A 16,027-nucleotide genomic window follows, 5' to 3' on the forward strand; every position below is an offset into this window, starting at 1 on the left:
ATTTATTGATCCATCGCCAATAACCAGCACATAAACAATCCGCCTTATGAAAATGATGAAACTTGTGGTTTCTTCCGGAGACGAGGGACAAGTATTTGTATGCAGAATGGCAATCACCACAAACACGTATTCAGCTTTGTATTCAGACTGCACTGTATTAGATGGTGTATTGAGTGAACACGTCTTCTGTTTGGTTGAATAAAGGTATGCATTCTGAATACAGTGCAGCGTTTGGTTGACCCATGTATTGGGATTACACAATATAGCATTAGTACATGGCTGACATGTCCATGTCATATATCATAGGTAACAGATTTTTTCTGATGGATCTTAATAGATAAATATTTGAACAAATTCAAGCTAACTTCATAAATGGGGTCATCAGCAAAAAATGTATTAACACATGCATAATTAATAGCCAACAAAACAGATCATTTTCTCATTGTTGAAAAGTAGCAATAACATTTTTCATGTGCTATCCATCTGGTACCACATCAGCTCATCATCACCACAAGTACCAGCAGTCCCTCATCTTCTAATTGCATTATCCACATCATCAGCTCCTCATCACCACCAGTAGCAGCAGATCCTTATCTTCTAATTGCATCATCTAGCACATCATTGGACCAACAAAAATTTGTCATTTCTCTAAACAAGACATGTTGTAGTTCTGAAGAATTGCAAATGTAGAAGCTTTGCATATATGATTTGCCATGAAAAACAAATCTTGAATGCCCCAGATCTAAGAAGGATATTGTAATAGCAAGTTGGATTTCATCTGTTCATGACAACACACATGAAATCTGCCTAACAATAAACAATAAAAACTGAAATGGTAGTGTTGGACATTTCTGACATAAATCAATGTGCATGGCCTAGTTATTGGAATATATACAAGCAAGTTCAGTCGCATCACATGGGATTTGTTCAACAAAGGTATGACATATAACAGTTTAGTATTGCTCAGACTATTCTTTTTAAGAGAGAAAGAACAAGATAACAGCACATAACTATCACTTAACATCAGATAGTGCATGAATTTAACTTACCAAGCGTTTTCTTAACATACTCCCTCCTCAGATTCTGCGGGAGTGCAAGCATCATATGCATTTCTTCTGGAGCTTTGGCAAATATGCTGGCAACATTCACGATTTCAGTCCCAGTGAATCCAAGCCTTGATAATTCATTGATAGCTTTCTCTTTAAACTTCTGTCTAGGATCTTCCTCCATTGCTTTCTCTTGGGCAATAGCTTCGCGTTCCATTGTTGCTGCCATTTGGCCAACATTCTGAGTGACACTCTTCAGCTGGCTGTTTACATCTCCAAACATGGTGAGAAAAGGATCCGTTGATTCTGACCTACGAGACCCGTTACCTTTCTTTCTCTTCTTAGAGTTTGTAGAATCAGCGGTGACATGGCTGTCAACAGACCGTCTAGGTGTCTCTCTTGACGTTCTGTCATCTTCCTCTTCATCATTCATCTCATCCTCGATGACAATCTCATTCTGCAAATTTGTTATAGCTTCGCCAAAACCTTCCGCACCCTCCCCAGTAGCTATATCTTTGCTATAAATTGCAGCCAACTTATCAAAATAAGGGAACGGCACACCATACAAGCCCTTGGCCTCATTGTGAAGCTGCAAAATACAATAAGCACGGAAATCATATTTTTGGTTAACTCTACTACAACCATAATCAATAGATAAAATATTGTTCAAGAAGTTCCATACGTTCTCAGTTTTCTAGATCATGCGGTGCGACAACTTACAAGGTAAAGAAAAATCATGCAGTGAACCAGAAAAAGCACTTTCTCCAATCTATATCTATGAAATAATGTGACTGGAAGGGAAAGGAGGTATCCAATAGGACCTCACTTCTAGTAGAAGTAGTAATACAAGAGATGTCAGCTGGATAATCCATATGGCCACAAGTAGAAAATGTAATGCAAAAGTAATAGGCATCTGGAGTTATATACCTTACAATGTTCCTCGTATGATTGCTTTTCACACTGGATCATTTTCCTATTCTCATCCCAAGAAAACCCACTTCTTTTAAGCATAACTTCAATTGCTCCATACTTGGTCCTAAAGTATCTCACCCTTGACTCAATGTGTGGGGCAGCACTAAGACCACAACCAGGTACCTTTTTAGCCAACCTACTTTCCAGCACTGAGGAATACCCATTCTTGAAGCCATTATCACCTTTCCACCGTGGATCCAATGACAGATCATAGAGAGCATTGACTAGCTCATCGTCCTCCATTGTTGTCCACTTTCTTTTGTTTTTCCCCCTGCCACGTGCAACACTTGAGCTATCCATGTTGTCCATACCTACAAAATGCACAAGTTAAATTAGTTCATGAGATATTCAGATTTCTATAATTAAAACAAGCATATATGTACATCTGCAATCATCCACCAAAACACAAACCTTAGTGGCCTCTAGCTCTATAGCTATTATACATCCCTTGAGAAAGAGTATTCCGGAAATTAGTCCACTCATTAGATGTTGATATATGAGTGATAAATTTAGGTTCATCGTTCTCTCCCTCCAAGATTTCCATGTTATCTTGCATCATCCCATCCTCACCAGCGAGTGGATCCTCAGCCATATTTTGTAAAATCAGATTGTGTAATAGAGCGCATGCCATTATAATCCGGCAATGAGTTTTGATAGGAAAATATGATGGAGACCTCAAAATCGCCCACCGGCCCTTGAGTCTTCCAAAGCATCTCTCAATAATATTTCTAGCTCTAGCGTGTAGCATATTATAATATTCCTCTGCGCTGCGTGGTGGGTTTTGTGCAGTCCAACCACCTAAGTGGTACCTTTGACCTCGATAAGGAGCTAAAAATCCATTTGCATTTGTGTAGCCAGCATCAACAAGGTAGTATTGTCCTTGAGGGACTCGAAACCCATCCAACCTCGAAATAGCATCTCTAAGAACACGACCATCATGTGCCGAACCCTCCCAGCCAGGTAATATATAAATAAACTGCATGTCGGGTGCACATACACCCAAAACATTTGTATCAATATCAGCCAGCCTTGACCTATACCTCCCTCTTAGATTAGCTGGGACGGTAACCTTGACGTGTGTACCATCTAATGCGCCCAAACAATTCTTCAACATGAACATCATGAGTGATATTAGTGTGTTATACTACTAATCAGATTATATCATCTGACCGACACTAAAATTTTCATGCAGAGATAATTTACCTTGAAATACTTCCAATTATTATCTGTGCAATCTTCGGGTATAGGCTCTGGTTTCTTAAGTAGTAGGTTGTGCAGCTTCAAAACAGCCAGCAAACATTTATTGAAATTTCTGCTTATCGTCTCACCACTTCGATAAAAGAACTTCTTGATTGTTCTATTTTTTAGATGGTGTGATATTATGTAGAGAAATGTAGCCACTATCTCTTCCAGCGATGTGTTCCTTGTGCCCTCTAGACCACCAGTAACTCTAACCATCTCACACAATTTGTGGAATGTCCTCCTGTCCATGCGAAGCTCCTGTATGCAAGCTACATCACTCTCGCCAATGAGTTGGTACAAATGTGCGGCTCTAAGTTCTCTATTTCTAATCCTCTTTTCTATCTTCCACAACCTCCTTTTATAGACTAGTGCAAATAATAACCATATATAATAGTACATAAGCATGATGCTAATCGAAATATTCCTAAATGCTAAATTCCTTCGTCGAGATCTCGTGGTGGCCAAAGGAAGACGAGCCATAATGCTGAAAATAAAAATGCAGCACAAAATTATAAATATTGTGTATCTTGAAGTCATATGAGTATATATAAATATATATGAGTATAGTACAATATATTCCTTAGCTCATGAAATTACTCTCAGCAAAACAAAGGGCACAAGAATTCTGAAGCGTCAAATTCTGCTTAAATAGCAAGCAACCTATATGAGTACAGTACATCATATATTTTTTTCGATAATAAGGGGTCAAACCCCCGGCTCCAATCAATTAAGAAAGAAACCAAACGAGTACCAGAGTTTTAACAACCAGCCTCACCACAGGGCAAGTGCAAAGCTATAGAGATGAAAAGGAAAGACAGCTCCAAACATGTTTCTTTTGCAACCTAACAAACTAAAACAGGATACATCACACACTCTCACTGAGGCCACAACAGCGGTGCAGTACAGCATATGTGATCCACAAGAAACTGTAGAATCAAATTATTCTTTAAATAACAAGCAGCCTCTTCCCTATCAAGGGCATGCATGACTCATATTATTCATATTATCTCCTCCATAGCTATTCTCTTATAGTATCACCCTCGCAAAACAAAAGGGCACAAAAAAATCTAGGTAATGCAGTAAGCATCAGATTTACAGTGAGGTAGTACAGTACAATACAATGTGAGCAATCCATGCAATTCTCAAGCATCAAATTCTGATTGAACAACAAGCAGCCTATATAAGCACAGAACAATGCAGTGTGATCCAAACAACTACTTTATTTATCTATATCCAACAGAGAAAAGGATCTGACCACCTCATTTGTTGGGGACAACAAATCACAGTATGACGAGGAAGCAAAAATTACTAATTCCACCAAAGAATCCCTCAAAATATTCCAGTCATGTGCACATTCATGAACAGTACCCAAATCTCAACTGGTTTACTAAGTCTGAAGCCCTAACCAGAGTACAGTTCAGCCAAAACGCTTGGATCTTCCAGTTCGGAGAAAGGAAACGATAGATCCGGGCACTAGAGCACGAGAAGAAGAGGAGGGAGGGAAGAGGGGAGGTGGCGCACCGTGGTTCTTGTCGAAGATGCCGATCCAGGGAAGGTTCGCATCGAGGAAAGAAAGGGGACCAGCTGTTTGGGGCGGAGCTTGGAGAGGTCCGGCTTTGGATCTTGCGGCGGAGGAGTGAGAGGCCGGCATTCCTACTCCGACGGCGAGGGGAGGTCGTGGCGGCGATGGGGAGAGCTCATGGTGGAGGCGAGGTCGGGACGAGCGAAGGAAGGGAAAGTGGATCTGATTACGGAGACGAGCGTTTTCTGTTTTCACTCGGTGTGCCCTGTTTTCGGTTTTCCGAAGCGACGTATCCGATTACACGGCAACGGAAACCGGCCCAGCCGAACCAAACGCCCGTAATGTTTTCGGGAAGCGATGTAATCGGGAGGCGGTGCGAAATTGGCGAACCAAACGCGTCGATCATGTCTTATCGTGCTCCTGACCCGGAGGAAGAACGACCCAATCCAAAAGACGGTGAAGTGATCGTCTTTACTGATCACATGAACCGGCGCTTCTCACCGCCCGGCTCAAAATTTTTTAGAGAAGTTATTCACTTTTTCAAACTCCATCCTCAGGATATTGGGCCCAATTCCATATCCAATATTTGTAACTTCCAAGTGCTCTGTGAGGTATATCTTCGGGAAGAGCCGACTGTGTAACTATTTAGAGAGTACTTCTATCTGAACCGGCAAAATGAGTGCACCAATGGCCTTAGCTTAGAACTTGGAGGCATCTCAATTCTGCGCCAGCAGGGTGCAGTTTTCCCTCTCATAGTTTTACCAAGTCACCCAAAGGACTGGAACCAAACCTGGTTTTACTGTCAGGACGTCTCACCCGCCAACGAGAAGCCACTGCCGGGTTACCGCCCCGATCATCTTGACACCAAGTTCGCCCTGCCAGATAAACTTATCGTTGTTGAACGCAAGAAACTGATTCCATCTATCAGAAGAATCAATGTTTGTTGGGGAACGGTTTAACCGGAGTCGATCTAACCCGCTGCTGGATCTCATGGCGGATTATTCCATTAAGCCGTCGTTCAAAGTTGATGTATGAATATGGTGGAGACCCGGATGACTCTCTCCATCATACCCCGATTCAACTAACCGAAGAAGATGTTGTCGCAATGTCAAATGTTCTGGTGAATGTGAAGTACGAAGATTGCAGTGTTATTGGGTTAAATCCCTTCTGTAAATTTAACCCGGTACCAGAAGTAAGGGCATTATGATCTTTTTCCTTTGTTTATCACTTATCCTTCCTCTTGTCTTTGTAGGCCAACTCTGACTTTTGGAAAGTGAAATACGATCACGAAGCTGCCAAAAAGGCGAAACTTGCTGCCATGAACGCCAAGAAATCGACCCGGAGAACGAAGAAGAAAAAGAAAACCACCGTTGAAGATTTGATGAAACTTGATGACTCGTCTAACTCGGAGGTAGCCCTTGATTCCCTTGGCCAACTTTTTAACAATCTTATTGACACTGATCCTTACCAGGATGACACTGGGGCTAGTCAAGCCGGGGAAGCAGAGGTAACTATCATTTCCTCCGACTCAGAGCCCTTACCAAGACACAAAGTTCGACGATTGATCTGTAAAGTAAGGTTTTCTAACCCCTTAGCTCACTTGGATCCCAACTTTCATTTGAAAAAGCAGCAGCATGAAAGCCGCCATGAAGTTGAGATTGAAGATGAGCCGGCTGTCGTCCTTCAACTGACCCCTCGGAAACGCCCGAACGAGGTTTACTTATTACTGTCCTTAACTTGTTTTAATGAATCCTGCTCCTTGTATTTCTTTTAACTCCTTTCTTTTACCTTTTCAGGAGGTGTCTCGTTCTTCAGGCGACTCATCACAAACACAATTTCCGGCGTTCAAGACTGCTCTTGGGTAATCAGAAATCCTCTTTTCTTCCGGGCTTGATCAATTGTTATCTTGATGCTGACTATCTTGCAATATTTTTCCTTAGCGGTTAGGCTAAATCCAAGAAGGCAAAGGCAACAAAACCAGCAGAAGACCTGCCAGTACTAGCATCTGAACCGGCTAGGCCGCCTTCTCCATTAACTGTTGCCCCAGAAGACCCGCCTATGTTTAATGAAGCAAATCCTCCGGAGCCGTCCCTTGACAAAGCCACTATAAATCCTTCTATGGCCGGACCGTCAAGCTCAACCGACCCGCCATCTCCACGTGTTCAAGATGTTCAAATTACTGGGAGCCGCTTTGTTGAGCCGGGGAATCCGACGGTGCTAGCTCGGTGCACAGCAAAGCAAGAAGCACTGGAGAGGCAGAAGGTTCGCTTGGATGTTGCCAACTATGACCACCTCAATGCCAGTGATATCTTATCCGGCTATCTCAGTCATGTACACTCCAGTCATGAATCTGAGATCGAGATGGTCAAGCAGCTTCAGTTGAAGTATGAGGTATGTTGTTTTCCGGTTTACCAATATTCCTTCAGCCCCCAAGTCTTCAACTTATGAGAGAAACGGAATAACCTGTAGACTTGAAATATAGGCCGAGATTTCTACCTCTGAATCTTTGCCTGATAGCGATTGAACAAAACTTCACTCATAGTCCCCAAGGACCAGTTTATTTTGATCATTAATGAATCGGTACTTTAGAATTAAAAACCATCTGCAAAGTACTTAACACCCCGGTTTAACCTTGATAAACTTGTTGAACTGCGTACATTAGCTCCCAAGTGCCAAGTGCTCTTACTTTGTAAAGGACTTGGGACTTCAAATATGTTGGCAGAATCGTAAAAATTTGATTTGGCATACATTAGCCCCCAAGTGTCAAGTGGTTTATTTGTAAAGTACTTGAGACTTGAATCTTGAATTTAAATACTGGAATTTGAAACCAAGTCTTGACTTATATGAACATTTCATAGAATGCATTGTCTGAATTGAATTCTCAATTATCTGACGCAAAGACCCGGCTAGCAATCAAGAGTTCGAAATCAAATCTTCCACTTCCAAACTGCAAATGAGCCTTTCTGCAACCGAAACTTTGAAGACCAGCTTTGCTACGAAGGAGAAGGCTTGGGAAAATGAGAAAACACTCCTGACCCGCTGGGCTGAGACAGCCGAAACGGCTCTGAAAGAAATTTCAACAGAGCTGAACAGTTTGAAGGGCCGGGTGTCTCAGATGGTTGCTGCTATCTTTGGTAAGCTGCCTGAGTTGACCTTTCGTATAAGTTTTGCCAAACCGGAATATGATCCGCCAACTTACTCTATTAAATATATGCAGGTCCGCGAAGTAAAAATCTGAGCCAAGACCCGTTGATTAAACTGAAGGCCGTATACACATTGGTTGAACAATATATATTGGTGCACAACGGGCACTGGCCACTATCTCTCCTGCAAATCAAGGACCCAACCGGCTTAGCGATGTCCTGGAGAAGCTGTCCATCCTTCCAGCGAGATTCCAGGAAGTAAAACGCTCCTGCGCGCGAGCCGGAGCTTTGACTGCCCTAAGCCGCTCCAAGGCTTGAGTGCCAGACCTAGACCCGGCGGATGTGGCAAGAGGTTATCCTACTATGAAGGAGGACGGGTCTCCGTTTGATCAGGATGATTTAATAGCGTGTGTACGCGAAGTCCGGCCTCAGGCGACTAGTCTTAGAGAAGACACCAATGTTGACAAGTACCAGCCGGGTTTTGATAATGAAAATAAGAAGATTGCCACTCCTTCATACAAAGTAGTAGACCTGATCCCACCTGTAAGAGAATATACCTTTGCTCCAGAAATTGACCCGGTCGGCCTGATTGACGACGAAGCCGAATTTGTCACCATGAATGGCTTTGATTGGTCAAAATCCAACTTCCAGCAAACAGAAGGTGGTGAACCGGCGAGGGAGGGATAGTGATCATCTTCATAGGCTTATAAAGCCTTGTAATAACTTTAATTGCTAAAACACCACATGTTTGCTTATGCCATCGTGCATAAAATACTTCTATGTGAATCGGCTTCTAGATGTTAATGTATGCATTATTTAATGTTTGTCTCTGCAATGGTTGAACTCTGTTCCTGTGAATACAAGGAAAAGACTGGCAAGGCGGTTTAGAACCAACTAGGCTTAAACACCTAATGTACAACCCATAAATTTACCTCAATAAGAAAAACAGAGACAAATGCAAATAAAGGATAAGGTTTAATACTAACTCTTGAGTTAACGCAGCAGGTAAGAGCTTATAAGTAAAAACCATACCTTATCCTTGTTGATCCTTAGATCGCCGGTTTAAATAACCCCGGTGATGAATTGATAATTCAATATGTATGAAAAGTCAATAGTCCTTGAATACTCAAAGATCATCATATCTTAGTAGCTTATACCTTTGGATCCTTGAACCACCGGCTTGAATAGCCCGGGTGGCTGTGTTGTCCAATAAGTGAGCCGGCGAAGAAAACCAGGCTATCTTATTGGTAATATTGAAAACAACAAAAACTCAAAGGCAAGCAATAGATAATAAACATAATTTTAACTCTGTATTCAAAAGGTTGGGGGTTTCCGATTCGAATACGATCAGTAAACCGGACCAAGGGGGTTAAGCTAAGGTTCTAATATGACCATATAGCCCCCAATGGCTTTGGCATTGCGCCGATCAAGAGGGTACCGACAGCTATGTTCTCTTTGGTTCGAATACGACCTATGTTTGAACAGGAAGCCCCCAAATGACCTTGAGAGGTTTTTAACGACCCTGACTCGAATACGATCCAAGTTGGACTCAAAAGGGGTTAAGCTATGATTCGGATACGATCAAGAAGCCCCCAAATGAGTTTGCCCTTGAGCTAATCAAGAGGGTTACAACAGCTATGTTCTCTTTGGTTCGAATACGACCTATGTTTGAACAGGAAGCCCCCAAGTGACCTTGAGATTTGCGGCTAGATTTGGATACGATCATAAGCCGGACTAAAAAGATTCAAACTTGATTCAAATATGATCAGTTCCTTAATAGTCATTTGTAAGTAAATAATAAAGATGTATAATCTATGAAAAGAAAGGAGACTGATGGTCTTACTTTATTGCTTATCATTGTATATTCAACATGAATGTATGTACATGTTGAGAGCCGGTAGCTCAGGTGTAATATGGCCGAAGTTGAGCAATGTTCCATGGCCGGCGGGTCTCCTCTTCCGACTTACGTGAGTCTGCATGCTCTCGAACGTCAATGAGGTAGTAGGACCCATTGTTTAAATTTGTACTGACCACAAAGGGTCCTTACCAAGGTGGGGATAACTTGTGTGCATCTGAAAGATCTTGGACGAGCCGGAGTACCAAGTCGCCTTCCTGAAAAGTCTTGGACTTAACCTGGCGGCTGTGATAATGACGCAGGTCCTGTTGATAAATTGTTGACCGCGCTGCTGCTAAGTCTCTTTCTTCATCCAACAAGTCAAGCGCATCCTGTCTCACTTTTTCATTGTTAGCTTCAACATAAGCCGCCACACGGGGCGAGTCATGACGGATGACACTGGGCAATACTGCTTCTACTCCATAAACCATGAAGAAGGGTGTGTAACCCGTAGACCTGTTGGGTGTAGTATTGATGCTCCATAACACTGAAGGCAACTCCTCTACCCAACAACCCGACGTTCGCTGTAAAGGAACCATAAGCCGGGGTTTTAGCCCTTTCAGAATTTCCTGATTGGCTCTCTCAGCTTGACCATTGGATTGAGCATGAGCCACAGAAGAAACATCAAGCCAGATGTGCTCTCGCTGAAAAAATTCTTCCATAGCCCCTTGGGATAGATTAGTGCCATTGTCTGTGATAATGTTGTGTGGAAAACCGAAACAGAAGATTACTTTTTTCATGAACTGAACCGCCGTGGCTGCATCACACTTACTCACAGGCTCCGCCTCAACCCATTTGGTGAATTTATCAACAGCCACCAAGAGATGTGTCTTTTTATCCTTAGACCTTTTGAAAGGTCCCACCATGTCAAGCCCCCAGACTGCGAACGGCCAAGTGATTGGAATCATCCGGAGCTCTTGAGCTGGCACATGCGCTTGTCGTGCAAATTTTTGACATCCGTCACATCTACTGACCAGATCTTCTGCATCCGCGTGAGCCGTCAACCAGTAAAAACCGCGACGAAACGCCTTGGCCACTGAATATTTTGACCCGGCTTCCGGCTTGCCATGAACACCCCATAAACAAGCTTCTGCCAATATGGATATCGTTGCTTAGATTCAATTAGCACTTCACTGACATAATAAACCGGCCGCTAAACCGGATGCTCTTTGCCAGCCTCCTTGCGCTCTACCACCATAGCCACACTAACAGCCCGTGAGTTGGCAGCCACGTATAACAATAGCGGCTCTTTTTCAATTGGAGCAGCTAGGACCGGCGGCTCAGCCAGTTGTGCCTTCAGATCCTCAAAAGTGGCGTTCGCAGCATTGCTCCAAACAAAAACATCCATTTTCTTCATCAACTGATACAGAGGCATAGCCTTTTCCCCTAACCGGCTTATGAACCGGCTCAAAGCGGCCACACGACCCGCCAGTCGTTGAACATCATTGACGCGGGTTGGTTTGGCTAGAGATGTAATTGCCTTGATTTTCTCCGGGTTAGCTTCAATACCTTGGTTAGACACCAGAAAACCCAAGAGCTTACCGTCTGGCACTCCAAAAACACACTTGGCTGGGTTAAGCATCATCTTGTAAACCCGAAGATTATCAAAAGTCTCTTTCAGGTCTGTGACCAAGGTTTCCTCTTCCCTGGATTTCACCACTATATCATCCACATAGGCATGAACATTGCACCCAATCTGATTGTGAAGACAATTCTACACACACCGCTGGTAAGTCGCCTGGGCACTCTTAAGCCCAAAAGGCATAGACACATAGCAGAAAGCCCCAAAAGGAGTTATGAACGCTGTCTTTTCTTGATCCTTGACTGCCATCTTAATATGATGATAACCGGAGTAAGCATCTAAGAAACTCAACCATGCGCAACCCGCCGTAGCATCAATGATCTGATCAATATGGGGAAGAGCAAAAGGATCAGCCGGACAAGCTTTGTTCAAATCTGTGTAATCCACACACATACACCAGGTGCCATTCTTTTTGAGTATAAGCACCGGGTTAGCTAACCATTATGGGTGAAAGACCTCCATAATGAACCCGGCTGCCAAGAGCCGGGCCACCTCTTCTCCGATGGCCTTGCGCCTTTCTTCATTGAACTGCCGGAGAAACTGTCTAACATGTTTAAACTTTGGATCGATATTAAGAGTGTGCTCGGCGAGTTCCCTCGGGACACCCGGCATGTCTGAACGTTTCCATGCAAAGATGTCCCGGTTCTCACGGATGAACTCGATGAGCGCGCTTTCCTATTTTGGATCCAAGTTTGCGCTGATGATGAACTGTTTGGATGAATCACCAGGCACAAAGTCAACCATCTTAGTGTCATCAGCTGATTTGAATTTTAACTCCGGCTCATGCTCTGTTGTTGGTTTCTTTAATGACGTCATGTCCGCTGGGTCAACATGATCCTTGTAGAATTTCAACTCCTCTGTTGCACAAACAGATTCAGCATAGGCAGCATCCCCTTCTTCACATTCCAAAGCTATCTTCCGGCTCCCATGAACTGTAATGGTGCCCTTGTGACCCGGCATCTTGAGCTGCAAATATACGTAACACGGCCGAGCCATGAACTTGGCATAAGCCGGCAGCCCAAACAGAGCATGATATGGGCTTTTAATTTTAACCACTTCAAAGGTTAATTTTTCTGCTCTGGAGTCATACTCATCCCCAAAGGCTACTTCCAGCTCAATCTTACCAACTGGGTATGCCGACTTACCAGGTACCACACCATGAAAAACAGTGTTGGATTGTTTAACATTTTTGTCCGTCAATCCCATCCGGCGGAACGTCTCATAGTAAAGGATGTTGATGCTACTGCCTCCATCCATGAGTACCTTAGTAAACTTATACCCACCAACCTGAGGTGCCACTACCAAAGCCAAGTGACCCGGATTATCAACCCGGGGCGGGTGATCCTCTCTGCTCCACACAATAGGCTGCTCCGACCAACGTAAATAACGTGGAATTGCCGGCTCAACGGCATTGATGGCCCTCTTGTGGAGCTTCTGGTCCCTCTTACATAAACTGGTAGTAAAGACATGATATTGCCCGCTACTCAACTGCTTCGGGTTGCTCTGATAGCCGGATTGTTGTTGCTGCTGATTCCCTTGGCCGTGTTGCTGATTATATCCTCCTTGGTGACTAGGATAACCCTGACCGTGAAAACCTCCTCCGCTTGAACCGACGCCCGGACCCTGAAAGCCGCCTCCACCTGAGCCGCCACATGGGCCATGACCCCCATCAAATGCATTTGAATTTTTAAATGCCTTCATGATCGTGCAATCTTTCCACAAGTGGGTGGCTGGTTTCTCCTGGATGTCGTGCTTTGGACAAGGTTCGTTCAACAACTGCTCAAGGGTGGGGCCTGACCCGCCCGATCGAGGGGGTTGTCTGCCCTTGCGCCGCTGATTACCACCCCACGCATTGGTATTGGCAACAAACTCATCAGCCTTACGTTTATTACCTCCTTGATTCGTCGGGTTATGCTGGTGACCCTTGCCATTGCCTTTCTTCTTTCCCTTCATTGCCTTTTCTTCATCAGACACCGGGTCTTTGGTGGTATAAGAGTCAGCATACTTGACAAGAGCCGCCATCAACGTTCCCATGTCATTATAGTCACGTTTAAGCCGCCCCAACTTCTGCTTCAAAGGTTCAAAACGGCAATTTTTCTCCAACATCAAAACTGCTGAGCCGGCATCCATCTTATCAGATGAATGTATTATCTCCTTGACCCGGCGCACCCAATGGGTTGTAGATTCTCCATCCTCTTGCTTGCAATTGGCTAGGTCCACAATCGACATTGGCTGCTTACATGTATCCTTCAAGTTCTGGATGAACCGTGCCTTTAGCTCTGCCCATGAACCGATAGAATTGGGTGGTAATCCTTTCAACCAGTTCTGAGTCGTTCCATCCAACATCATGGTAAAATACTTGGCCATTGCAGCATCGCTAACTTCCAACAGCTCCATAGCCATCTCATAACTCTCAATCCAAGCCCCGGGCTGTAAGTCAGCCGTGTAATTGGGCACCTTACGAGGCCCCTTGAAATCCTTGGACAACTGCTCATTGCGTATGGCTGGGACCAAGCAAGCTACGCCTCTGGTTCTTGTGGCCACTCCTGCCTCAATCGAGGTTGCTGGGTAAGCCGGAAAGGTTTGGTGATCCGCCTGCTCTGCTGCTATCTGAGCCGCCCATTCCGCCTCTTGACGAATCCTCTCCTAATCCACCAAGTTAAGGGCTCCAGCCCGCATCGGCTCATGCCTATATGGCCGGTTGTGGCGTTGAGCGTTACTTGACATTTCTGTGGACTCCATGTGCCTACTGTAGCTCGGGCTCCGACTTGGGCGAGGGGTTGAATGAATCCTGTCTCGATTGTAAGAGTATGCATCCTGCTGGGCCAAAGTTGTCTGAAGTAGCTCTCTTACCCTCCGGGTTTCAATGGTTGCTGGCGAGTCGCCTTCCATTGGGAGAGCTGCCAAACAAGCCGATGCTGCGATGAGGTTTTCCATGGGGTTGGAGAAGTGACCCGGAGGTGTTGCTACATAACGAGGAGGAGTTGTATTTATGCGAGGCGGCTCCATGGTCCGTGGCTGAACCGGTGCACCGGGTGTCGCGACCCAGTTTGCTTCCGGCGGGTTGCTCCCCCCAGCTCTGGGTGTATTGAACAGGTTCCTCGGATCCAGCGTTGGAGGCAGACGCGACTGAGTTTTATGATGCCTCCTCCTCATGACCTCGTTCGATGCATTAAGATTCACCGAGAGCCGGAAAGTTTCTGCTTCAAGCTGTTGGGCATGAGCATCCAGAGCTGCTCGTTCTGCCGCCATCCGGGTTTCCTCCGTGGCTAGATTTTCCTTTGCTTGCATCATCTCCTCCCGCACGCGTGCCACTTCTGCATCATGCTGGGCTTTATCCGCCGGTTCTACCATAGCGGTTAACAGAGCCGTCAGTTTATCCATGAGGTCCATTAGAACCTGAGCCGGGGGGCGTGCGGGGTCTCCTGACCCGGCAGCTGCCGACCCGGTGGCTGCTGCTGTCGCTGCGATGGAGTTCTGCCCGGGCTGCGTCCTTGCCATGAAGACTCCAGCCCAATTCGGTGGCTCAAGGGGGTCCGGAATACTGCTGCCATCAGAACAGCCCCCGAGCATGCCGTCTTGCAGTTGGTACAACGAGTCCGTCTCACATGTAGATGATGCCGTATCAGAGCAGATGGTCGTCTCCCCGCCTTCCATCGATCCTTCGGAGTATTCACCGCCATGGATGCAGCCTACAAAGGCATGCTTCACAACAGATTGAACATGGGCGGACCCGGCGCGCTGAGCCGTTTCGATGAGGTTGGTGTGGACGTCCGGCTCAGGGCCTGACTCGCCGATCCGGCCGATGAAGACGTGAATTCCGCCGAAGGGGACCCGGTACCCGTACTCGATCGAGCCGACCTCGGGGCCCCAGCCTTCGTCGTCGATATAGAGTTTGCCGTGACGACTCTTGGTCATCCGGCCCACAGCATATCCTTTGAGCCCTTTGTAACACCCCGGATATGACTTACCCAATATGTATTCCAACTCTTGCCGTTTCCGGCGTTAAGTTATTTTATTTTCTCGGGTTCGGGTTTTTGTCTCCGTGTGTTGTTATCGTTGTCATGCATCTCATATCATGTCATCATGTGCATCGCATTTGCATACGTGTTCACCTCTTGCATTTGAGCATTTTCCCCGTTGTCCGTTTTGCATTCCGGCGCTTCGTTCTCCTCCGGTGGTCATTTCTACCTTTCTTTCGTGTGTGGGGATTAAACATTTCCGGATTGGACCGAGACTTGCCAAGCGGCCTTGGTTTACTACCGGTAGACCGCCTGTCACGTTTCGTATCATTTGCACTTCGTTTGATACTCCAACAGTTAACCGAGGGACCGAAAAGGCCTCGTGTGTGTTGCAGCCCAACACCCCTCCAAGTTGGCCCAAAACCCACCAAAACCTTCTCCATCATCTAGAGCGTTCGATCACGATCACGTGGCCGAAAACCGCACCTCATTTGGACTCTCCTAGCTCCCTCTATGCCTATATATACCCCCCCCCCATTCCAAATCTCGGATCTCCTCTCTCTAACCCTAAAAATATCTCCTCCGCTGCGCCGGACATTGTCCGTCCGGCCGGACACGTCCGCCGCTGTCCCCTCGTCCTCTCCCATCGCACCACGTGGCAGCC

At 45.4% G+C, this 16,027-nt stretch overlaps 1 protein-coding gene across 1 annotated transcript; it reads right to left on the minus strand.

Moving 5' to 3' along the window:
• Positions 1-1,137: 1,137 nt before the first annotated feature.
• Positions 1,138-2,327, minus strand: LOC119333711 (the record flags this gene model as incomplete). Its single annotated transcript, XM_037606516.1, has 2 exons — positions 1,974-2,327; positions 1,138-1,635 (listed from the first exon to the last, which is right to left on the minus strand). Coding segments are annotated over exons 1-2 (852 nt in total), but the record flags the coding sequence as incomplete, so codon positions are not given.
• Between the last annotated feature and the right edge of the window lie 13,700 nt (positions 2,328-16,027).

Source organism: Triticum dicoccoides, chromosome 7A (genome assembly GCF_002162155.2).
Source record: "Triticum dicoccoides isolate Atlit2015 ecotype Zavitan chromosome 7A, WEW_v2.0, whole genome shotgun sequence".
Classification (NCBI taxonomy): domain Eukaryota; kingdom Viridiplantae; phylum Streptophyta; class Magnoliopsida; order Poales; family Poaceae; genus Triticum; species Triticum dicoccoides.